At 37.7% G+C, this 26626-nt stretch overlaps 1 protein-coding gene across 2 annotated transcripts in view; it reads left to right on the top strand.

The window, feature by feature from the left end:
* Positions 1-26: 26 nt before the first annotated feature.
* The window catches only part of NDUFV2 (NADH:ubiquinone oxidoreductase core subunit V2), a 40697-nt gene continuing 14097 nt past the window's right edge, over positions 27-26626 (top strand). Inside the window, exons 1-3 of one of the 2 annotated variants that reach the window (XM_036880729.2) lie at positions 34-158; positions 22191-22420; positions 26210-26275. In XM_036880729.2, the coding sequence (XP_036736624.2) occupies positions 22268-22420; positions 26210-26275 (219 nt within the window). In that variant the 5' untranslated portion in view covers positions 34-158; positions 22191-22267. Of the gene's footprint in view, positions 159-22190; positions 22421-26209; positions 26276-26626 lie in introns of both variants that reach the window. The other variant, XM_036880732.2, reaches the window with a different exon arrangement.

Raw genomic sequence — 26626 nt, 5'->3', positions numbered from 1 at the left:
CTGGACGCCCTAAGCCTGGGCTCGGGAGCGCGCACGCCGAGCGTCCCGACTCGCTCGGGATTCTCGGCTACGGCCGCAGGGAAAAGCCAACGGTCTGGCGCGCCATGTTGCTCTCCGCGGCGCTCCTGGCCCGGGTGGCCGGCCTCACCGCCCAGTGGGTAAGGAGGTTCGGAATGAGCCCGGGCACTGCTGTTGCCCTTCTCCCTCTCTCCGTGCCTCCTTTTGTTGTGGGCACACGAGAGCCCTAGGCTCTGGACGGGCCTGCAGGCGGCAGCAAGGACACTGCGGCCTTCGCCCTCTCCCCAGGGAGGCCACTGCGGCGCCACCGCGAGCTGGGAGCTCCGAGGGAGGGTCGGCAAATGTAATTGCCGCGGATGCGTGGCCTCCCCCACAGGACTGAGAAGTTTACGCCTAATTCAGTCAAGGGGAGAATGAAGGAGGGGCCTCTCGGTGGTCTGTTCTGTGCTGTTTCTCTATAGCGTGGAACAGGCCTGCCCTGAGTGGGCTAGATCTGTTTCCGAGAGCCTAGTCCCCGGAGGAGTCCCCTTGCGTGTGAAACCTGGGAAACGTGTTGCCCTCAGGTTGCAGCGTACTGAAGAAAACTCTGAAATTGTAGGCTCTGGCTTGTTTGTGAAAGCTTAATAAGCGTTTCCTTAAGCCAAGAGAGGGGTGACCACTATTTCATTTACTGCATTTGTGCTTTGCATATCGGAAAAGTTCGGTAAATGATCGTATCAAACTTAACTCGTGAAAGAACACCATAAATACCGCACCCAGCAGGTTTTAGAGCTGGAACGAACTTTTGAGATTCAAGTACATCTCATAGTAAAAAAATACCGAATCTCGAGAGGTTGAAACATTCGTTCAAGTTAAGAATGCATTTTCCAGAAATGACGATTGCAACAGGGCATTTACTGGAAAGAAGCCTTTTTTCCCTAGTAGTAAAATAGAAAGGGTGAGTCAATTCTCAGCAGGAGGGAGTTGGTGCATATTAGTATAGAATGAGTTCGGGACTTTCACTGCCTTTTCTAAGCTTTGTGACTTTGGGTTGTTTTTCTGTTTCCTAAGTTGTAAAATAAGAGTATTCTAGTTTGCAGAGTTTAGTCTTTTAGTGAACATTGAAGTCTTGTGGGTCATGCGCTGCTGAGCTCCAGGTAGCAATATGGATAATAAGGATAGGTAACATTTGGTGACTGCTTTTCTGTGTTCAAAGCACCGTGTTAAATATTTACATTCTAAATCTCATTTACAAGGTTGGTACTATTATTTCTCCATATTACAGATAAGAAACAGATTTAGAGAATCTCTATTCTTGTGGAGTTAATAATCTTACATAAGAGGAACTTTAAATGTCATACTGTGAAAAAGCACAGTATTAGAATTATGAATAGGTCATCGAGTTTGGTTTAAAGGTGGTACAAGATTTTTTTCTGGAGGCTGTACTAACAGTTTGGGGTAGGATCAGATGGATTGGGGAAAGGATATTCTAGGTGGAAAGGATAAGATAAAAGACTCTTTGATAGTTGGTAAGAAAAAGCTTGGTGCCTATGAGGACCCTCAAGCAGTGTTGCTGGACTCTTGTTGGAGGTAAAGTGAGTTCCAACATGAAATAAGGTGGGCAAGGCCAGTATACCTTGCATGCCATGCTAAAGAATTTGACTTGATATTAGAGGTAGTGGGGAATCAGTGAAGGATTTTTGAGGAGTAGACAGACATGGTCAGTTTTCTGCGTGGGATGGATCACTGGATGGAACTGAGGGTGGAATAGGCTTGGAGCCAGAGGCATGGAGACCAAATAGATAAGAAGCTCTTGCAGAACCTCAGGTGAGAGTTGAGGATCAGATCTTGTCTGCTAGTAGAAAGGATAGAAATGAAAGTACAGATAGATTTTAGTTTCGTCTGTTCTTGAAGCAAAGGGATTAGAGGTATAAATTGAAAAAGCAGTTTTAACAGTGAAAAAGAACAGTAACTTTCAGGTAGTGGAAGAAAATTTTTATCAAGTTGTATGTTAGTTTCTTCAACCTTTTTTTTCTTATTGCAAGTGTTACCTGGTATGTAGTGTGTGCCCAATGAATATTTGTTGAGTTGATGAATAAGTTTAATTTTTTTGTTCATTCTTCTAAACATCTCTATGTAAGTTTTAAGGTGCACAGCATGATGGTTTGATTTACAAGATTAATTTTCTATTACACAATACAATGTAGGAAAAACATAATTTTAGGAACAGCAAATAAAACAGCTTATAAAATAAAAATCACCCATAGTCTCATTAACCTGGAAATTACCAAAATGTTAACATAACAGAATATTTTGTTTGTAAAAATTGGTTGCTTTTGTTAACAGATTTGTAGCCTGTTTTTTCCCCTGATACATTTTGATCATTTTTCCTTATCAGTAAACATTTTCACACTGTCATTTTTAATGCTGCATAGCATTCCATTTTGAGGATATTCTATAACCTACATAACCAGATCTTTCTAACTTTTTACAAATTGTGGATATCAGAATGACCTAGCAAAAATCAGTAAAAATTTTAAGCAAAGAGGTCCCACTGATAAAGTTCCTTCCCTAAAAAAGAAACATTTAAAGAAACAATATACATTTTTCAAAGAAACTTACTATTTCTGCCAGTTTTTTCCAGCTCATCATTGCTTTAAAAATATCCAGAACTTGGTACTACTGTGTCTTTAAGTGCCTGGAAGACACTAGTTGTGTGACCTTAAACCATATATCTTTATCTCATTTTCTCTGTAAAGTGCAGTAATGCCTTCTTGAGTGATTATCAAGAATTGCCTAAGAAATTATGAACTATGGAGCAAGACAAACTCAGAATAGGCCTGTTTGCTTCTTTCTTTCAGTAATTGCCCATGGCACCATTTTACAACTCATCACTGCCTCACTCCAAGGCCGCTGCCTACCCACTACCATTAGTAGGGGTAAGAGGGTTGTGGTAGCACTTTCAAGGACTCTGTTTTCAGTTTTAGAATTTTCATTTGGTATTTTTTAATAGTTTCTATTTGTGTTTTTTTTTTTTTCATTCATTGAAGAAATTTTTCCATTATGTTCTTAAGTCTGAATGTAGCAGCTCTGAAGATGTTTGGTAATCTCCATGGATTGTCAAATTGTCTGTTTTCTTGAAAATGGGTGTAGTTTCCTTTTTTGTTGCTGATATGTTGAGCAATTTTGCATTGTATCCTTGACATTGTGAACAATATGTCATACAGCCTCTAGATTTTAATTCCTGAAAAGAGTGTTTTTTGTTTTTGTTGTTGGAGCCAGTTAACGTAATTGAACTCAAACTGCAATGTAACTTCCTTGTAGGCAGCAGCTCAGATACTGGCTCAGTTCTTCTGGCAGAACTGCTTGGAGTTGGCCACATGTACATGCATGGTTTGGGGTCAGCCACACATTTGAGGACTTCTCTCTGGCTATTCCTTTTCTCTGATTTCCCACTTTCCCAGCCTGTGGTTGTCCCAGACTCTTCTGTGGGTCTTCAGGGCGTTAAGGCTGCAGGTTTTCTCTTGGACTTTAACTGCCCAGCACAGGATAGATTGAAAGAATTAAAGAGAAAAACAAAAAAACCCCACCTCTTGTTGGCTTCTCCTCAGTATGGGTTCCCCCCTGTGTTCCCCAAATGCCTTCGTTTGATTGTTCTGGAATACCTTCACAAAGTTTTTTGGTTTTTTTAAAAATTTTTTTTTTATTTTGGTGTCATTATTCTACAATTACATGAGGAACATTCTGTTTACTAGACTCCCTCCATCACCAGGTCCCCCTACAAGCCCCATTACAGTCACTGTCCATCAGCATAGTAAGATGCTGTAGAATCACTACTTGTCTTCTCTGTGTTGCACAGCCCTCCCTGTGCCCCACCCCATTATACATGTTAATCATAATGCCCCCTTTTCTTCTCCACACCGCCCCCTTATCCCTCCCTTCCCATCCATTCTCCCCAGTCCTTTTCCCATTGGTAACTGTTAGTCCATTCTAGGGTTATGTGATTCTGCTGCTGTTTTGTTCCTTCAGTTTTTTCTTTGTTCTTATACTCCACAGATGAGTGAAATCATTTGGGACTTGTCTTTCTCTGCCTGGCTTATATCACTGAGCATAATACCCTCTAGCTCCATCCATGTTGTTGGAAATGGTAGGATTTGTTTTCTTCTTATGGCTGAATAATATTCCATTGTGTATATGTACCACACCTTCTTTATCCATTCATCTACTGATAGACACTTAGGTTGCTTCCATTTCTTGGCTATTGTAAATAGTGCTGCGATAAACATAGGGGTGCATCTGTCTTTTTCAAACTGGGCTGCTGCATTCTTAGGGTAAATTCCTAGGAGTGGGATTCCTGGGTCAAATGGTATTTCTATTTTGAGCATTTTGAGGAATCTCCATACTGCTTTCCACAATGGTTGAACTAATTTACATTCCCACCAGCAGTGTAGGAGGGTTCCCCTTTCTCCGCAACCTCGCCAACATTTGTTGTTGTTTGTCTTTTGGATGGTGGCAATCCTTACTTGTGTGACGTGATATCTCATTGTGGTTTTAATTTGCATTTCTCTGATGACTAGTGATGTGGAGCATCTTTTCATGTGTCTATTGGCCATCTGAATTTCTTCTTTGGAGAACTGTCTGTTCAGCTCCTCTGCCCATTTTTTAATTGGATTATTTGCTTTTTGTTTGTTGAGGTGCATGAGCTCTTTATATATTTTGGATGTCTATCCTTTATCGGATCTCTCATTTATGAATATATTCTCCCATACTGTAGGATACCTTTTTGTTCTATTGATGGTGTCCTTTGCTGTACAGAAGCTTTTCAGCTTGATATAGTCCCACTTGTTCATTTCTGCTTTTGTTTCCCTTGCCTGGGGAGGTATGTTCATGAAGAAGTTGCTCATGTTTATGTCCAAGAGATTTTTGCCTATGTTTTTTTCTAAGAGTTTTATGGTTTCATGACTTACATTCAGGTCTCTGATCCATTTTGAAGTTACTTTTGTGTATGGGGTTAGACAATGATCCAGTTTCATTCTCTTACGTGTAGCTGTCCAGTTTTGCCAACACCAGCTGTTGAAGAGGCTGTCATTTCCCCATTGTATGTCCATGGCTCCTTTATCATATATTAATTGACAATATATGTTTGGGTTAATATCTGGACTCTCTATTCTGTTCCACTGGTCTGTGACTCTGTTCTTGTGCCAGTACCAAATTGTCTTGATTACTGTGGCTTTGTAGTAGAGCTTGAAATTGGGAAGCGAGATCCCCCCCCCCCCCCACTTTATATTTCCTTCTCAGGATTGCTTTGGCTATTCAGGGTTTTTGGTGGTTCCATATGAATTTTAGAACAATTTGTTCCAGTTCATTGAAGAATGCTATTGGTATTTTGATAGGGTTTGCATTGAATCTGTAGATTGCTTTAGGTAGGATGGCCATTTTGACAAATTAATTCTTGCTAGCCAAGAGCATGGGATGAGATTCCATTTGTTAGTGTCCTCTTTAATTTCTCTTAAGAGTGGCTTGTAGTTTTCAGGGTATAGGTCTTTTACTTCCTTGGTTAGGTTTATCCCTAGGTATTTTATTCTTTTTGATGTAATTGTGAATGGAATTGTGTTCCTGATTTCTCTTTCTGCTAGTTCATTGTTAGTGTATAGGAAAGCAACAGATTTCTGTGTATTTTGTATTCTGCAACTTTCCTGTTTCTGATATTAGTTCTAGTAGTTTTGGAGTGGTGTCTTTAGGGTTTTTTATGTACAATATCATATCATCTGCAAATAGTCACAGTTTGACATCTTCTTTACCAATCTGGATTCCTTGTATTTCTTTGTTTTGTCTGATTGCCATGGCTAGGACCTCCAGTACTATGTTGAGTAATAGTGGGGAGAGTGGGCATCCCTGTCTTGTTCCTGATATCAGAGAAAAAGCTTTCAGCTTCTCGCTGTTCAGTATGATGTTGGCTGTGGGTTTATCATATATGGCCTTTATTATGTTGAGGTACTTGCCCTCTATACCCATTTTGTTGAGAGTTTTTATCATGAATGGATGTTGAATTTTGTCAGATGCTTTTTCAGCATCTATGGAGATGATCATGTGGTTTTTGTCGTCCTTTTTGTTGATGTGGTGGATGATGTTGCTGGATTTTGAATGTTGTACCTCCCTGCATCCCTGAGATGAATCTCACTTGGTCAAGGTGTATGATCATCTTGATGTATTTTTGAATTCGGTTTGCTAATATTTCGTTGAGTATTTTTGCACCAATGTTCATCAGGGATATTGGTCTGTAATTTTCTTTTTTGGTGGGGTCTTTGCCTAGTTTTGGTATTAGAGTGATGCTGGCTTCATAGAATGTTTGGAGGTATTCCCTCCTCTTCTATTTTTTTGAAAACTTCAAGGAGAATGGGTATGATGTGTTCTCTGTCTGATAAAACTCCACGGTAAATCCATATGATCTGGGGTTTTGCTCTTGGGTAGTTTTTTGATTACTGATTCAATTTCGTTGCTGGTAATTGGTCTGTTTAGATTTTCTTTTTCTTGGTCAGTCTTGGAAGGTTGTATTTTTCTAAGAAGTTGTCCATTTCTTCTAGGTTTTCCAGCTTGTTAGCATATAGATTCTCATAGTATTCTCTAATAATTCTTTGTATTTCTGTGGGGTCTGTTGTGATTTTTCCTTTCTTGTTTCTGATTCTGTTGATGTGTATAGATTCTCTTTTTCTCTTAATAAGTCTAGCAAGGGGCTTATCTATTTTGTTTATTTTCTCTAATAACCAGCTCTTGGTTTCATTGATTTTTTTCTATTCTGTTCTTCTCAATTTTATTTATTTGTCTGATCTTTATTATGTCCCTCCTTTTGCTGACTTTAGGCCTCATTTGTTGTTCTTTTTCCAATTTCAATAATTGTGACTTTAGACTATTCATTTGGGATTGTTCTTCCTTCTTTAAGTAGGCCTGTATTGCTATATACTTTCCTCTTAGAAGTGCCTTCGCTGCGTCCCACAGAAGTTGGGTCTTTGTGCTGTTGTTGTCATTTGTTTCCATATATTGCTTGATCTCTTTTAATTTTATCATTGATCCATTGATTATTTAGGAGCATGTTGTTAAGCCTCCATGTGTTTGTGAGCCTTTTTTTTTTCTTTGTACAATTTTTTCTAGTTTTATACCTTTGTGGTCGGAGAAGTTGGTTGGTAGAATTTAGTCTTTTTTAATTGACTGAGGGTCTTTTTGTGGCCTAGTATATGGTCTATTCTGGAAAATGTTCCATGTGCACTTGAGAAGAATGTGTATCCTGCTGCTTTTGGATGTAAAGTTCTGTAGATAACTGTTAGGTCCATCTGTTCTAGTGTGTTGTTCAGTGCCTCTGTGTCCTTACTTATTTTCTGTCTGGTGGATCTGTCCTTTGGAGTGAGTGGTGTGTTGAAGTCTCCTGAAATGAATGCATTGCATTCTATTTCCTCCTTTAATTCTGTTAGTATTTGTTTCACATATGCTGGTGCTCCTGTGTTGGGTGCATATATATTTATAATGGTTATATCCTCTTGTTGGACTGAGCCCTTTATCATTATGTAATGTCCTTCTTTATCTCTTGTTACTTTCTTTCTTTTGAAGTCTGTTTTGTCTGATACTAGTACTATAACACCTGCTTTTTTCTCCCTATTGTTTGCATGAAATATCTTTTTCCATCCCTTGACTTTTAGTCTGTGCATGTCTTTGGGTTTGAGGTGAGTCTCTTGTAAGCAGCATATAGATGGGTCTTGCTTTTTTATCCATTCTATTACTCTGTGTCTTTTGATTGGTCCATTCAGGAAATTTACATTTAGGGTGGTTATTGAAAGATATGTACTCATTGACATCGCAGGTTTTAGATTCATGGTGACCAAAGGTTCAAAGGTAGCTTCTTTACTATCTGTCTAACTTAACTCGCTTATTGAGCTATTGTAAACACAGTCTGATGATTCTTTATTTCTCTCCCTTCTTATTCCTCCTCCTCCATTCTTTATATATTAGGTGTTTTATTCTGTACTCTTTTGTGTTTCCTTTGACTGCTTTTGTGATTAGTTGATTTTATTTTTTGCCTTTAGTCTGTATTTGTTTGGTCTGCTTTCTTTGACGTGATTTTATTTTCTCTGGTGACATCTATTTAGCATTAGGAGTGCTTTCATCTAGAGCAGTCCCTTTAAAATATCTTGTAGAGGTGGTTTGTGGGAGGCAAATTCCCTCAACTTTTGCTTGTCTGGGAATTGTTTAATCCCTCCTTCATATTTAAATGATAATCGTGCTGGACACAGTATCCTTGGTTTGAGGCCCTTCTGTTTCATTGCATTAAATATATCATGCCATTCTCTTCTGGCCTGTAAGGTTTCTGTTGAGAAGTCCGATGGTAGCCTGATGCGTTTTCCTTTGTAGGTGACCTTTTTTCTCACTCTGGCTGCCTTTAATACTCTGTCCTTGTCCTTGATCTTTGCTATTTTAATTATTATATGTCTTGATGCTGTCCTCCTTGGGTCCCTTCTGTTGGGAGTTCTGTAGGCGTTAGTGGTCTGAGAGCCTATTTCCTCACCCTGTTTGGGGAAGTTTTCAGCAATTATTTCTTCAAAGACACTTTATTTCCCTTTTGCTCTCTCTTCTTCTTCTGGTACCCCTATAATGTGAATATTGTTCCATTTGGATTGGTCACACAGTTCTCTTAATGTTCTTTCATTCCTGGAGATCCTTTTATCTCTCTCTGCCTCAGCTTCTCTGTGTTCCTGTTCTCTGATTTCTATTCCATTAACGGCCTCCTGCACCTCATCCAGTCTACTCTTAAGTCCTTCCAGAGATAATTTTATTTCTGTATTCTCCCTCCCAACCTGATCCTTTAGCTCTTACATATTTCTGTGCAGCTCCATCAGCATGGTTATGACCTTTATTTTGAATTCTTTTTCAGGAAGATTGGTTAAATGTATCTCCCCAGGCTCCCTCTCAGGGGTTGTCTGGGTAATTCTGGACTGGATCAAATTCCTCTGCCTTTTCATGGCAATAGAGGTAATCGTAGGCAGTTGGCACATGTTCAGTTGGGAGAACAACATCCCTGTACACGAGGTGCAGCTTCCCTTTTTTTTTTTTCTGAGCCGCCGCGGGTGGGGCAGCCATCAGGGCAGCCCAGAGCCCCGTGGGAAGAGGCAGGCGCGCCGGTTGTGTTCTCCTCCGAGAACGGCGACCTTTTGCGCCCTGTCTCAGCTTCCTCTGTCTGGGCTGGGCTGCCGCGTTCCAGCAGGGCCTCTGAGTCTGGCCTGGGTGGTTGTGGAGGAGGCTCTGGGCGGTTGCTGTGGGTGCAGCCGCTCCTGCAGCTGCTTCCCTGCTATGGCAGGGTCACGTTGGAGGGGGAATGGATGGGATGCTTTTATTGCCATGAGGGGCTTCTGAGCTGCGCTGTCACCCAGGGGGTTAGGGCACCTGGAGTTCCCCGGGATTCCCAGCTACTGGGCTAAGTGTGCTGGGATGCTGCCATCCTGTTGTGAGGCCCATGTCCCTTTAAGACTTTCAAAAAGCACTCGCTTTTCTTTTGTCCAGGGGCGCCGGCTGCATGACCCGCTCGCAGATTTTACTGCTCCATTTCCCTAATATCCAGCACACCACGCAATGTGTGTCTGAGCTCCCGGTGTGGATGACTGGGGCTGGGTATTTAGCAGTCCTGGGCTCCCTCTCCCTCCCCATTCCGACTCCTCTCCTCCCGCCTGGGAGCTGGGGTAGGGATGGCCCTCGGCTTGTATCTTACCCGCTTCATGAGGTGCTGGGTTCTTGCAGATGTAGATGTAGTCTGGCTGTTGTACTGTATCTTCTGGTCTCTCTTTTAGGATTAGTTGTATTTGTTGTATTTTCAAAAATATATATGGTTTTGGGAGTAGATTTCCACTGCCCTACTCATGCCGCCATCTTGGCCCCTCCCTCTGTTTTTATTTTTTCAGAAACATTTTGTATTTTTTAGAGTTTATAGTTGTTACCAGTGGTTTGGCTCAATAATACCTACTGAGCTATACTAGCAGTAGAACCTTCTGTGGGGGCATTTTCCTTTGTAAACTTAAGTTTTATAGAATGAAATGTTCTCCTTTCCCATGAGGAATTCTTAAACATGATTTTGCAATGTGCCAGGTGTCTTCATTTTGACTTAAGGTCTCTAATGGAGTTGTTAAAAATTAAAAAGTGAGGAGGGATTTTCTATTGTGGTAAAAAATTACCACTAACTTGGTGACATAAACACAAATTTAGAATCTTGCTATTCTTGAGGTTAAAAGTTTGACATTGGTCTCACTGGGCTAAAATCAAGGTGTTGGCAGAGCTGTGTTCCTTTCTGGAGACTTTGAGAGATGATTGATTTCCTTGGCCTTTCCAGCTTCTAGGAGTTGCCCTTAATTGTTGTCTAATGGCCCCTTTCTTCCACCTTAAAAGCCAGCAAGGGCAGGTCAAGCTTTCACATCACATCACTGACACTGCTTCAGTCATTTGTCACATTTCCTTCTCTAACTGCTCCCTCTTCCACATTTTAAGGACCCCTGTGATTACCTTAGGCCCACCCTGATAATCCAGAATAATCTTCCTATATTACGGTTAGCTGAATAGCAACCTCAATGCCATATACAACCGTAGTTCTCTTCTGCTGTGTATACTAACATATGCACAGCTTCCCAAGGTTTAGAATGTGGGTATCTTTGGGGCATATTATTTTGCCTGCCATAGCCATGAGCCATTTAGGGGAAGATAAAACACAATTTTAAAAGTTCATTCATTGAGGTTAAGGCAGCCATACTGCACACTAAAAATTCAAATCTTTATATTGGAGATGTGAACTCAGTCTCCATTTCAAAGACATAAATAGCTGAACTTCCTGTCTCTTTGGGCTCTTTAATACCAAGCCAGTATATTTTGGATAATCAGTTTTAAGTTAATTGTCCATATTGGTCTGGTTTTCTATTGAGAAATGTTGACTCACCACTTTAGGAGTCAGTTCAGGAAGCATGTTATAAATCAGTTGTAGGAAATTTCTTTTATTTAACAAATATTAAAAGATTTAACCGTGTTTAAACACCTCTTGTTTTGCCTTGTTTGGGGAGAGGAAAATAAGTTTATGTGTGAGATACTTTGCAGAATGTTACCTCATTTTGGAGGTGAGACATAAGAAGATTCCCAGACAAATATGCCAAAATTACACAGTAATTTTACACTGCATTTGTTTGCAAGGCCTGTTTCATTTTGTTTTTTAACCTGCCTTAAGTTACTTCTTTACTGATGAAAATTGGTATGTATGGTGACAAACTTAACAGGCTCTGTAATAATAGAAGGGTGTGCCAATGTGGGCAGAGGCTAGGGAAGTGATTTCACTGTGCTTAGGGAAAAGAGACAGTGGTTCAGGGGCTTTAGAAGGGTAAGAGGAGGAGGTTACCTTTGTCGTGCTTTATGAGTGGGAGGTATTGTGTGACAGGGTTGTGTAGCTACATGTACAAGGATAGTGTGGCAAGGTGGACAAGGAATAACCAGTTGTGGAAGATAAGGCAGGGTAAGATCACAAAGGCTTTGGTAAGTCACTCCAAAGACTTTAGATTTTATTCTTTAGGCAGTGATTGATCTTACATAGGTGAGTAGCATAATCATATTGATTCTATTTCCCACTCCCCTCCCTCCCGATTGTAATTTTAGGACAGAATCTCTGAAAACTTGGAGAAGGGTGAGATGGGAAGGCAGGAGACCAGTAGAAGGCTATTATGATAATCTAGGAAAGAAATGAGAAGAGTTTGAACTGGGATAGTTGCAGGAAACACAGAATTTAAAAGTTGTTTAGGTAGAATGGGTAGGATTTAATTGACTAAATTGAGAAAATAAGTGAGAGAGGAAAGAGGACTTGGGATGTTTTTCATGGCATGCCTTAGGCCACTGTCTCTAAGGACTAATGTTGAATTACCAGGGGATTGAAAAAAATTTTTTTGTTACATCCTTTTTTGAGCAAGGTGAAGAATAATTTTTTTAAAAAAGTAACAGCACATTGACTTAAAGAAACAAAAATGTAAACACAAAATGACATTTCTCTGCATAAAGAACTGTTAATAGGTTCTCTTGGGGATCAGAATAGTAGGCAAATTTATTTGATAATTTCAGAGGTAAAAGGGTTCAGAGCCTGCCTATTGGTATAAGTGTATGATAAATCTATGAATTCTTTCTGTGGAGAAGCAACTATTTGGGATTAAACTGCAGTATTACATAGATAAAATGGTTAGTGGAAATAGTTTAATTTTATCAGGGTAGTAAAAGTATGCATCTTGGGAAACTTGGTAATTTTCCTTATGAGTTAAGGGTCCAAGTCATGGTCTGCAACCCAGAAGAGTGATACTGTCATTGTTAACATCTGTTTAAGGTACTGTTGTGTAAAATAAGGACATTATAATATTCAGAAATAGCCAAAAAGTTATTAGAAATATCAGAACATAATATCCTTGTCTTACCCTATTTATAATGTACAGGAAATACTGCACACAATTTTTAGTCCTTTTCACCTCAAAAATAGTATAATGTAGAAAATGTCCAGAAAATGGTAACTAAAATCCAGTGAATGTTTGAGATACTATATGAGGTTAGGTTAGACACAAAAAAACTTAGGCTGCCTGAGAAGAGCAAGGTTCACAAAGGGGAAATAAAGAGTAAGTCACAAAGAGAAGAAAATGGGTAAAAAGGCTTGTTAACTCAATTAAAAATACGAGTAGTTGATGTTTAAAAGAAATACTCTTTAATTAAAGGAAGGCAGTTTTGTACTTAAGGTGGTATTTGGTAGTACCATGAAAAACAAATCGCATAGTTTGAAAAGTACAGATGTCATGTTTGGATGGCTGCATTTCTAGTGATGTGTAGTACATGTCCTTAATATCTTGAGGTATGGAGAAGGAAGCTCCTTATTATCACTGACTATTCCTTAATATCTCTCAGTGTTTCCAAAGATGATGGGTCAGAAAAGATCACCTAGCATTTGTTACTAATATTCATTAATATTTTGAAGATCAAAAAAATCTATGAACTGTGACCTAGGATATAAATACCATATACCCTAAAACAGTAATTCCCAAACTGGATCAAAATAATCACCTAGGATGCTTTAAAAGTACAGATACTTGGGCTCCTCCTGTACATAGGTTTATTAAATTTTAGACAAATAAATTTTTATCTGAGTATTAGTTCTAAGGACTAAGAAACAAAACACTTAAAATTTTTTTTTTTTTGTAGATAATTATTTTTTTTTGAAGGGTAGTTTACACACAGTATTACATTAGTTTCAGGTGTACAACACAGTGATTCAACATTTATATACATGATGATTCTAGTACCAGCTATCACCATACAAAGTTGTTACAGTATTTTGACTATATTCCTTATGCTATACATGACATCCCGGTTACTTATTTATTTTATAATTGGAATTGTGTACTTTTTTTTTGAGAGGGCATTTCTCATATTTATTGATCAAATGGTTGTTCACAACAATAAAATTCTGTATAGGGGAGTCAATGCTCAATGCACAATCACTAATCCACCCCAAGCCTAATTTTCATCAGTCTCCAATCTTCTGAAGCATAACGAACAAGTTCTTACATGGAGAACAAATTCTTACATAGTGAATAAGTTACATGGTGAACAGTACAAGGGCAGTCATCACAGAAACTTTCGGTTTTGCTCATGCATTATGAACTATAAACAATCAGTTCAAATATGAATATTTGTTTGATTTTTATACTTGATTTATAAGTGGATACCACATTCTCTCTTTATTATTATTATTTTTAATAAAACGCTGAAGTGGTAGGTAGATGCAAGATAAAGGTAGAAAACATACTTTAGTGTTGTAAGAGAGCAACTGTAGATGATCAGGTGTGTGCCTGTAGACTATGTGTTAATCCAAGCTAGACCAGGGCAATAAAACATCCACGTATGCAGAAGATTTCTCTCAGAACAGGGGGGGTGAGGTTCTAAGCGTCACCTCTGTTGATCCCCAATTTCTCACCTGATGGCCCCCCTGCGACTGTGTCTGTCTTAGGTTGTTCCTCCCTTGAGGAATCTTACCCGTCTCTGGCTAACCAGTCATCTTCCGGAGCCATACAGGGAAATGTTAAGTTGGTAAGTGAGAGAGAAGCAATATTGTTTGAAAAAGTTAGCTTTTCACTTCTTTGCATATTTATGCCCTGTGGCGTCTATGCCCAGCATTTGTCTTGAGGTATCTTTACCGCTTGGAAGAATTATGATACTCGGTAAATTCAATATGAGGCACGAATTCTATTTCAGGGTTGTAATTAGGAAGGAAGAAGAAAAGCTATAGAAGTAGCAGGTGGAAGAAAACATGGGAAGATTGATTATTTCTTTGACATATCTTCTTGTAGAGTAACTTCAGCATGTATAGGTTTTAAACTACTAATTAAATTGAGCACACACAATAACATAATAGGAGTACAGTTACATAACCAAAGCAGACCTATAATTACCAGCCATCTCCAGTGAAACCAAGAAAACTAGTTAGGCACCTTAGGCATTTGTGAAAACTTATCTATGGTATGGTGGATATTGTCCAACTGAACTTGAACAGTCTGAGAGAAATCAGACAAATTAAAACAACCCATTCCTGGGGACTGTTCACATCCCATATGTTCTTTTAACAGTAAATAGTCTGTAGTTGTAAGATTTTGGAGCGCTACAATTTGCACTTCTCCTAATTCTTGGTTGAGTTCCAACAGTATAGATCCAGTCAAATTTGCTGTTTTACTGTATGCACAGGCCAGCTTAGATATCTCCTTCTTCATTCCCATGGCAAGTCCAGGAACTGGTGGGATGAGTGCATCTACAGCTGTAGCAGCGCGTGGATCTTTGTTGGGGTTTTTTGATGATCATCTTCTGGCATGAGTCTTCCAGAGAATGCTGATGTTGGAAGTTCTTTTTCATATCGTATCTTAGTTCATTTTCAGGGTAGCCAAATTAGGCTTTGATCCTCTGTATAAACACAAACAGACCCTTTGCCCACACTTTGATATGCCCTTTATAACATTGTGTAGTACTCATTGGAGGTCACCACACAGGAACTGCTTTTTTTTTGTTTGTTTGTTATCATTAATCTATACTTACATGACGAATATTATGTTTACTAGACTCTCCCCTATACCAGGTCCCCCCTATAAACCCCTTTACAGTCACTGTCCATCAGCATAGCAAAATGTTGTAGAATCACTACTTGTCTTCTCTGTGTTGTACAGCCCTCCCCTTTCTCCCACCCCCCCATGCATGCTCATCTTAATAACCCCTTCTTCTCCCCCACCCTTATCCCTCCCTACCCACCCATCCTCCCCAGACCCTTTCCCTTTGGTACCTGTTAGTCCATTCTTGAGTTCTGAAAACACTTAAAATTTAAACAGCATTTGTTTGTATTTAATTTTTAAGGTAAACTAAAAAATTTGTGATTAAGTTTTACCAGTTAATTCTTTAGGCTAAAAGCTCTTAAAATCATCTCAACTTTTTTTTTTTAATTAATCAATTTATTTATTTTATTTTTTATTTATTTTATTTTGGTATCATTAGTCTACAATTACATGAGGAACATTATGTTTACTAGACTCCCCCCTTCACCAAGTCCCCCCCACATACCCCATTAGTCACTGTCCATCAGCATAGTGAGATGCTGTAAAATCACTACTTGTCTTCTCTGTGTTGCACAGCCCTCCCCATGCACCCCCCACACATTATACATGCTAATCGTAAGGCCCCCCTTTCTACTTCCCCCCCTTCTCCCTCCCTTCCCACCCATCCTCCCCAGTCCTTTTCCCTTTGGTAACTGTTAGTCCTTTCTTGGGTTCTGTGATTCTGCTGCTGTTTTGTTCCTTCAGTTTTTCCTTTGTTCTTATTCTCCACAGATGAGTGAAATCATTTAGTACTTGTCTTTTTCCGCCTGGCTTATTTCACTGAGCATAATACTCTCTAGCTCCATCCATGTTGTTGCAAATGGTAGGATTTGTTTTCTTCTTACAGCTGAATAATATTCCATTGTGTATATGTACCACATCTTCTTTATCCATTCATCTACCGATGGACACTTAGGTTGCATCTCAACTTTTGAAAATGTTTTTTTACAGTAAATTCTTAATTATTTAGGGTATCTTCTGTTTTTGAGATTCTTGACGCCCATTGGCCTTTTTATTTCCTGCAGTAGCATTTTAGGGGTGCAAGAAGAAAAGATACTAAGAGACCATAAAATATTAATGTTTAATTAAAGCTCATTAATAGTTATAGTGGCTAGCACATGAGTACATTTAGCCCTTGAACACAAACAGAGGTTTGAACTGCATGGCTCCAGTTATACTTGGATTTTTCTCAATAAATGTGTTTGAAAAATATTTGGAGATTTAAGACAATTCGAAAGAACATTTTCTTTTCTCTAGCTTATTTTATTCTAGGAATACAGTATATAATACATGTAATATACAAAATATGTGTTAATCGACTGTTAACAGAAAGGCATTCAGTCAACAGTAGGCTATTAGTAGTTAAATTTTGGGAGAGTCAAAAGTTGCATGTACATTTTTTTACTGTGTTAGGGGTAGGCTACCCTGTCAGCAACACCCCCACCCACCCCTGTGTGTGCGTTGTTCAAGAGTCAACTGTACTTGTAATGATATTTAACAGTTTAAGTACTGCTGTTATTTTATAGGTGAGCAAACATAGGTGCAGAGAGGCAGAACAACTTGCCCAACGCTACAGTAATTGGTGAAGATGAGGCTGAACCTAGATCCACTGCCCAAAGTGATTGTACATTTTACTTGTAAGAAGCATTCCTGTCCTTAGGACAGTTGAGTGTTGTTTGTATCCGTACTGGACTTTAGATATCTTAAGAATGCTTTGTTTAATTTATAGTCAAATGGCTGAAAGTAATCATTAATATTATTGCCATTAAATGGCTGTCTTAATCTGTAATGCTTTTATAATATCTGTTCATGTAGCTTTTTTGTAATGTAAAATATGACTAAAATTTCTCATAATACTAGTTAATTTCTCGTAATTACTTGTTAATATTCTCATACTAGAAAAATCAGTTATATCTCTTTAAGCCAAATTAACATTTTAGTTATTGATAGAACAATTGGGAGGACATTTGTAAAAACCCTCCCATGTGTATTTGGAACTATAACAAAACTTAATTTTAGCAGTTAAGCCATGTCTTCAAGTCAGGAAAATCTGTGTTTGGCTTTTCATTTATTATCTGTGTGATCTAGGGAAAGTTTTTACCCCCCTTCTTTGAGCCTTACTTTCCACATTTGTAAAATGAAGGATTATAATACGTATATGGTAGGGTTGCTGTGAGGAGTGAGTCCCAGTATTTGTAAAGTCTATAGCACAGTGTCTGAGACAGAGTGAAAATCTCCATTCATTATCATTATTCTTAAAATAGCTTTCACAGTTATTATTAAACTGTTGTCTACTTTATTAAACTAAAATGCATAAAAGTTTTATTTTTCAAGGATTTTTTTTTAATGTAAAAACACCTACTCTTAATGTGTCATGGACAAAGACTTTTGGGGAAGTTTTACTTTTTTCTTTGCATATCTTTGCTCTAGACAGCTGAAAGAAATGGCCTCTCCTTGAGCAGGCACAGGGGGAGGCTGTAGGTAACAGTGAGTAGGTACTGGTGAACAATGGAAGGAAAATAAGAGAGGGAGTGCATCTCTTTTCCCTTACCAGGAGATGTTTCACATGTGCACTGTGGCCCTGGTGCACGTGCACTCATATATTGTGGATTAATCTGTAAATGCTCAGGATAGTTTAAAAAGTATATTCCTTGCTTGACTTGGTTGCTAATAAAGGAAGACTGTTTTTTCAATTGCCTGACCTTAGTCTTATCTGACTAATCAAGTTATTGATTCTGTCAGTTTTGTTTCATAGTTTCCTTGTCCTTTATTAAATTCTGCTGGTTTGACATGGCCTTTTATAGTACAACTGTCTGATAGGACTGAAAGGTGAGCAGAGTTAGATACTGTTAAGGTTTGAACAACAGAAGAAACAAACAAACAAAAAAAGGGTTCAGCAAATAGTTCAAAAATTCATATGGAAACACCAAAGACCCCGAATAGCCAAAGCAGTCCTGAGAAGGAAGAATAAAGTGTGCGGGGGGGGGGGGGGAATTTCGCTCTCCCAACTTCAAGCTCTACTACAAAGCTACAGTAATCAAGACAATTTGGTACTGGCACAAGAACAGAGCCACAGACCAGTGGAACAGAATAGAGACTCTAGACATTAATCCAAACATATATGGTCAATTAATATACGATAAAGGAGCCATGGACATAAAATGGGGAAATGACAGCCTCTTCAACAGCTGGTGTTGGCAAAACTGGACAGCTACACGTAAGAGAATGAAACTGGATCATTGTCTAACCCCATACACAAAAGTAACTTCAGAATGGATCAGAGACCTGAATGTAAGTCATGAAACCATAAAACTCTTAGAAAAAAACATAGGCAAAAATCTCTTGGACATAAACATGAGCAACTTCTTCATGAACATACCTCCCCAGGCAAGGGAAACAAAAGCAGAAATGAACAAGTGGGACTATATCAAGCTGAAAAGCTTCTGTACAGCAAAGGACACCATCAATAGAACAAAAAGGTATCTTACAGTATGGGGGAATATATTCATAAATGAGAGATCCGATAAAAGATTGACATCCAAAATATATAAAGAGCTCACGCACCTCAACAAAAAGCAAATAATCCAATTAAAAAATGGGCAGAGGAGCTGAACAGACAGTTCTCCAAAGAAGAAACTCAGATGGCCAACAGACACATGAAAAGATGCTCCACATCACTAGTCATCAGAGAAATGCAAATTAAAACCACAATGAGATATCACGTCACACCAGTAAGGATTGCCACCATCCAAAAGACAAACAACAACAAATGTTGGCGAGGTTGCGGAGAAAGGGGAACCCTCCTACACTGCTGGTGGGAATGTAAATTAGTTCAACCATTGTGGAAAGCAGTATGGAGGTTCTTCAAAATGCTCAAATTAGAAATACCATTTGACCCAGGAATCCCACTCCTAGGAATTTACCCTAAGAATGCAGCAGCCCAGTTTGAAAAAGGCAGATGCACCCCTGTTTATCGCAGCACTATTTACAATAGCCAAGAAATGGAAGCAACCTAAGTGTCCATCAGTAGATGAATGGATAAAGAAGGTGTGGTATATATACACAATGGAATATTATTCAGCCATAAGAAGAAAACAAATCCTACCATTTCCAACAACATGGATGGAGCTAGAGGGTATTATGCTCAGTGAAATAAGACAGGCGGAGAAAGACAAATACCAAATGATTTCACTCATCTGTGGAGTATAAGAACAAAGAAAAAACTGAAGGAACAAAACAGCAGCAGAATCACAGAACCCAAGAATGAACTAACAGTTACCAAAGGCAAAGGGTCTGGGGAAGATGGGAGGGAAAGGAGGGATAAGGGTGGGGAAAAAGAAAGGGGTATTACGATTAGTATGTATAATCTGGGGGGTGCATGGGGAGGGCTGTGCAACGCAGAGAAGACAAGTAGAGATTCTACAACATCTTAATACGCTGATGGACTATGACTGTAATGAGGTTTGTGGGGGGGACTTGGTGAAGGGGGGACCCTAGTAAACATAATGTTCTTCATGTAATTGTAGATTAATGATAACAAAAAAAAATAAGGGTTCAGGAAGGATCCAGTTCTGGGGAGTGGATGGAAGAATATAAAATTTTAATTTTTGTCATTTTAAGATATTGGCATTCTTATTACAAATGATGATAAAAAGAGAAAGGCTTGTAGAAAGAGCAGAGGACTTGGATTCAAAAGGCCTGGACTCAGGATCCATCTTTGTCACTAATTGTGTGGTGGAGGGCATGTTGCTTTTTTTTGCACTGGAGTTTCTTTAAAAGTTAAATGGAAATAACTAACCATAAATTTTTGAGGTGTCAGTAGAAGTACTTAATGCAAAGCCACTTATGGTTACTTAAATTAAAACACTGCTATCTGCCTGCTGTAAATCTCCATTTCTTCTGAAATACTCTGAAAAAATAAACTAGAATTGAAACCCACTGTTAATCTGCACTATGCACCAGATTATGTTTTTGTTTATTTTAAAAAATTACTTGAACTTTCAGTTGGAGTTCACTGAATTCAATTGGCATTAATTGAAGTACAGACATTTAAGAGTCTACTCAGAAGCTAGACTCTTGTCTAGTGAAATGACTAGTCTAAGGAAGGGAAACTCAGCTTACTTTTCAAATAGTCCATCCTATCTCAGTTGTTTTTTCCAGTTATAAGACCAACTGGTCCTGGAATGCTTTATTCCAAAGTGAAACAATTCAAATGGTCTATTAAATAGTTTAAAAGGATTAATTCCAACTTTTAATATCATATGTTCCTTTGAAAGTATCTGATGTAGATACTGTAATGAATGTAAAGTAGGAATTCAAAGATACCAAAACAACAGGACAGCTTTGAAAATGGCCACGAGTTAACTTGCTATGAGTGAGTTAAGTTTATGCCAGTTGAAAAAAATGAGAGCTAATATTTATCAGTTTACTCTATTTTGCTGGCGTCTTTTGTAAACAAATTATCTGAGCCCTTTCCTATTTTTAAGAAACTGACTTTAGACATTGCAATTAAGTTGCTTAAATGCTATTCTAATATATATATATATTTAGTTTTCTGTAGGAACAGAGGAGAAGAGTGGCATTTACTGTTTTAAAAAATGTTTAAGAAAACATTAAATAGCTTGTTTTAAATAGAGTACATGCATGTACCCTTCTCTCAAATAGGAACATCATGAGCCAAGGGAGGCAGGCCTTTTCACTTCTAATCTCTCTCCGTATATGTGCATAGCTGGCTTTCTTCATTAAACTCCTTAGTTTCTTACAACTCTTCTTCTGGAATTATCGGATAGTTCCATTTAAGTGGTCAATTAATAGAGTCATGATCTTTGTAGTCATTAGCCGTAAGAGTTAATGTGAGTTCTGCCACTAATGAGTGATGTGACCTTGAGAAGTACTTTTAACTTGTTCAAATCCATTTCCTGGAAGTACCTACTTTGCATAAGACTTGTAAAAAATTAATAATGTGTAAAAGCTTAGACAGAGTCTGACACACAGTACTTCTCATAATAATAGTCAATGACAGTTAACATTAGTAGTACTTACTACATGCCAGGCTGTGTATTAGCACCTTATGTGGATTATCTTTCTTAATCCTCACAACAGCCCTGTGAAGTATGTACTGTCATAATTCCAATTTTGCAAAGTTGCAAAGAGGAAAGTGGCTCTGGAGCTGGTCTTTTAACCACTTTGTTGTATACAAAAGGTGTGAATGGGTTATTAGAGAGATACCAGTGATACATCCCTATTTCTGAGATTTTAATGTGAAGAATATGTTTCTTAGAACTGATGAAATTGACACTTTATGTTTAGTATTAGTCCTTTTTTACATCACACCACCATCTGATGGACAGTATTTTAAAAATTAGTTTGGTGGCACTGGAGAGGAAGATTTGAATTGAAAAAAGGTCAGTTAGAAAACTTCTAAAGCAATGCACAGACCTGAAATTTGTCTGAAGTAGAGTGGTGATAGAAAAAGGACTAAAGATTTTATTTTTAGAAATTAAAATCTAATACATGTACATGGCAAAAAATTCAGACTGTGCAAGGAGATAAATATATATTATAGAAAATAAATATTTTATTAAAGAATAAGGATACAAGGATATATCTATTACGATGCACATATGAGACATATTGCCTATATTATAGGAACGAGTAAATTTCCTTCCCACTCTAGATTGTTGGTTCCCCCCTCTAGAGATAGCCACTGTTTCTGGTTTCTCTTATAATATCTCTATATTCATCTAATTTATTCATTTATTCCTTGTATATTTTCTGTATGCTAGTATTTTCTGTATTTTGAAAAATCAGTTGGACATGTAGACTGCTGTTTATAGATTTTGGCCTTCTTGGAAGAACTGTGAATGCTCTGAGATTTTACCCTACTTGCAGGTTAACAAGTTTCATGGGTGCTGTCTGAGACTCCTGGGTCAGTGACAGAGGACTTTTGTTACTCAAGGTATAGCAGGCACCATGAGCTTCATGTTCACATTGGTTTCCCTTGACTTTCAAATCCCATAGGGGTGACATGGAGCAGCCCAAGTGAATGCTGTGCATCACAGCTGAGGAACCTAACTCCAGCTTGCCCAATCTTTGCCATGGGGGGAGACATTCTCTATAAAAATCCTTGGAAAGATAGTCTAGAACAAAAGCTGTTAGGGCCTGCTGTCTTCACTCACAAGATGTGCAGAATCTCGAGACCCATGGAAAATTGTCTACCAGCACTATTTTTTCCTCCTTCCCCACTTCAGGTAAAAAAGAAATTTATATGTTGATTTGAGTGGTGAGAAAGTAGATGGTATTTTTTAGCCGACTAAAATATACTTTCACCAGAAAAATTAGTCTTATGTGAATATAAATAATAAGTAAAAAATAATTATGTGCAAATTCAAGGAACTTAGTAATGTTCTTTTGTGAAAGTGGCAGTGACTCTTTTGTTAGTCAACAGCACAGTTTAAAAATGTTTCATTCTTAAAATGCAGTTGCTTAAATCTTCCATTTTTCAGTTGCTGTTTTATCCCTGTATCAGCTGAATAGATGTGGTAATGCTTTAACAGGTTTTTACTTTTAGAGAAACTTCATTATTTGAACCTGAAAATGCCCCAATGAGCAAATATCTCTGTTTTACAGGTACAAAAATTGAGGCTTAGAGAAATTGGCTTGTGCAAGGTCATACTTTGGTAGAGTGGCAGAGTAGTATCTAAAACCAAATCTTTTTTAAAAAATTGAAACTAACTTCTTTTCCTGTAATTTAGCTGCTGTCTGTTGCCTTTTCAATCAGTAGTCTGTCTTCAGTGGTTTGGACTTTAAAACACTTTGTTTTGGGTACAAGTGCGCACACACGTGTGTGCGTTTGTGTGTGTGTGTGTGTGTGTGTGTGTGTGTGTGTGTGTGTGTGTGTGTGTGTGTGTGTGTGTGTGTGTGTGTGTGTAAACTCATGTGCATGTTTAGAATTACAGGTCAGCCAGAGAGTGCTTTTAAAATAGATTTTCCAAAATGTAGTAACCAATTTTTAAGATTATCTCTATATTTTTTAAGTAACAGTATATGCAGAGCCTGGAATAATGAGGAAGGGATCAAATATTGACCTAAAACTGAAGTTGTTTTAATTTAGAGATTGTTGGTGGTTAATTAGAATATGCAGGGAAGTTGGAAGGAGAAATAAGATTAGCAGTAGAGATGATAAGTTTCATTTTGTACTTGATGTATGTTTTGTTTTAAATAAGATGTTTTTCAGCTGTTAACCCGTTATATAGAAAAAATAGAAAATAGAGAAATATAAGAAACAGAATATAAAATGAGTCCTTTATAATCTTATTAACAGAGATATGTACTTTTAGTTATGGCCTCCCAGTCTTTTCACTGGTGTCTGTTGAACATAATTTGGATGGTAGTAAATGCCTTTTTGTTAGTTTTTGTGTAACCATGATATTATCCAGTCATGACTGGCATAGATATTTCTTTCTATGTCATTATTTTTAGGAAATACAATTTTTGTTTGCTACATAATGATTTTTATTGGAATTGTTAATATTTAAAACCTCCGTTTGTTGGGCTTCCTGGTTTCTTGTGTTTTGCTGTTATAGAAAACATTTTTATATAAATCTCTATCCCCATTTTATACTATTCTTTATGATTAATTTCTAAAAGTAGATTTACTAGGTTAAAAAATGGAAACTTACTAAATTTAGCCTCTCCATACACTATGCCAACTTGCTTTCCTAAAAGGCTGTATCAGTTTTTTGTTCTTTGGTATCATTAATCTACAATTACATGAGGAACATTATGTTTACTAGACTCCCCCCTTCACCAAGTCCCCCCCCCACATACCCCATTAGTCACTGTCCATCAGCATAGTGAGATGCTGTAAAATCACTACTTGTCTTCTCTGTGTTGCACAGCCCCTCCTCGTGCCCCCCACCACATTATACATGCTAATTGTAAGGCCCCCTTTCTACTCCCCTCCCCCCTTCTCCCTCCCTTCCCACCCATCCTCCCCAGTCCCTTTCCCTTTGGTAACTGTTAGTCCTTTCTTGGGTTCTGTGATTCTGCTGCTGTTTTATTCCTTCAGTTTTTCCTTTGTTCTTATTCCACCGATGAGTGAAATGCTGTATCAGTTTTTACCTAATGTATAAGCATGCCTACCTCTCCATACCGTCAACAGAATTGGATATTATCTTTTAAGAAAAAAGATCTTTGCTAAGTTAATAGCTGGAAATGTTATCTCATTTAAAATTGCATGTTTTTAATTACTAGTAAATTTTTTAACTTGAATTTTGTGACATTTTTGTTCATATTTATTCATTTTTGTCCTTGAGATTTATATGCATTTATGATCTCTTCAGGCTGTTAGCTTTACATTTTCAGATGTTTTGTAAGAGCCAATCAACTGCATAGAGTTAAGAGATGAGAATTTATAAGCTCTCAGAGGCAAAAGCTTTATAGAGAAAAGAACGTAGGACATACTGAGCCCTGAGGACAACTCACCCTGAGGGAGTGGGTAAAAAGCCTATAAAGTAAAAAGAAAATATTACGGATCAAAATTTAAGAAAAGAGGCTGGGATGCTTTATCTACTGGTAAATTAATCATTCCCTTATTTTATTATGAAACCCTTTGTTTTCTCTTAGAATTTCAGTTAACTCAAAATTATAGTTGCTCAGAAAAAAAATTTTTTAATTAAAAAAAATCTCTGCTAAATTGATGGCAGGAACTATCTTCTAAATTTTTAGTTTGTTAATTTTTTAAAGCCTTATTCTGATATTGTTCTTATAGTATTATTTGGAAATTATGGCCTTAGTTTTCTGTTCACTTATCTCAGTCTAGATTATATACAGGCAAATCAGAGATATAGGCATAACCTTATATTTAATTTACAGATTGACCCTGAAACAATTTGGGAGAAATTGGAGGAGTATAAGAAAAAAAAATTTAAGAACATAAACTATCTCCTTGGCATGTGTAGTATTATTTTTTAAAAATTGTTTTTCAGACAAAAAGCAAGAAATAAAATAAGCACTGTGTGTACACTTGCTGCCTAAGAACAAAACTAACACAGTTGAAGCCCCCTTGTGTACCACGTAGCTGTTTGAATTCTCTCCCACCATTATCCTGAAATACATTTATCACTCCCCTATTTTATACCTTAATGTCTCACATTGTGTTACCTGTGTCTTTTCTTAATAAAGCAAGAGTTCCATGTAAATTTATTTCTTCAACTGAGGTATTATTTGGACCTAGGGAAAAGTTAAATAAATGATCACGTTATATCTCTGCTTTTACTTCCTTCTCTGTTTGCATTTGAATTGTCGAACTTTCTGCCAGTTCCATGGTTGGTTTAATCCAGTGTTCTACCATCTGTGGTTAGTAGAACTCAGAAATTGAAGGATTTCTGAACAAAAGTTGGATGACTCTGTGGGGGCCTGGGGTAGGGAGGAGCCACAGGGCAAAGAGAAATGAAATGTAGCAGAGAGAGCAATCAGATGGATTTCTTCCAAAACAATTGTGTATCGTCAATCTGCACAGCATCATAAGCAGCTTTCTGAAACTACTTTTATGGCTGGAGTTTCTGAACTAATTTAGTAAAGAACTGAAAAGAGGATACAGTTGACTCATTTGTACAGCATATATGACTCATTTGTACAGATGAAAACATGTTTATAAAGGTCCACATTAAATGAAAGCTGGCATCCAACATGATTCAGGCAAAAGTAAAAGGCAGTAAGTTAATGAAACATTAACTCTCCAAATGCATGCTGACAGTATACTAGAAAGAATACACAACTCAGGAGATCTGGGTTTTGGTGCTGACTATTCCATTTTTATGTTTGACCTTAGGCCAGTCAGTGACCTTATCTTTGGTTCTGTTTCCTTATACCTCTCCTGAAATAAAGATGGACAGGATGGTATAGGGTAGTGTAGGCCATATCTCTTAAGATCTTTTACTCCTAAGTTGATTCTGTTGTTCTTAATTATGGATTTTGAAGTATTATGAACAACTTTGTAAGGTTTATGATTTACTAAAACTCTCTTAAAATTTTAGGGAAGACATATAAGAAATTTGCATAAGTCAGTTGTGCAAAATGGAGCTGGAGGAGCCTTATTTGTGGTAAGTACTTAGATTTCTTTGGAATGAAAAGACTTAGAAATTTGGGTAAATGTGTTGTGATGTCCAAAATATCTTAGACATCAATGTCTTTAGTATATGCTGGCCATTGTGTGAATTTAAATTGAATTCACTACATTCAAATGATGTATGATTCCAGCTGAACTTCTCAAGTCTAAATTGTTTAAATTGCATAAGGCCAACTCTGAGAATAAGAATTTAGATTACTCTTTGGTGAGATTACTATGAGCCCTAACTTGATTTCTAGTTATATTTTGGCTTCCTAAAAATCAGTCATGTTAGCTCACTGAAAATTCTGAGGCTGTAATTTGGGGAATCCCAAAATGGCACTAG

Source organism: Manis pentadactyla, chromosome 6 (assembly GCF_030020395.1).
Source record: "Manis pentadactyla isolate mManPen7 chromosome 6, mManPen7.hap1, whole genome shotgun sequence".
Classification (NCBI taxonomy): Eukaryota; Metazoa; Chordata; class Mammalia; order Pholidota; family Manidae; genus Manis; species Manis pentadactyla.
Note: the sequence above shows the minus strand (reverse complement) of the source record. Positions and strands in the feature narration are given on the sequence as shown.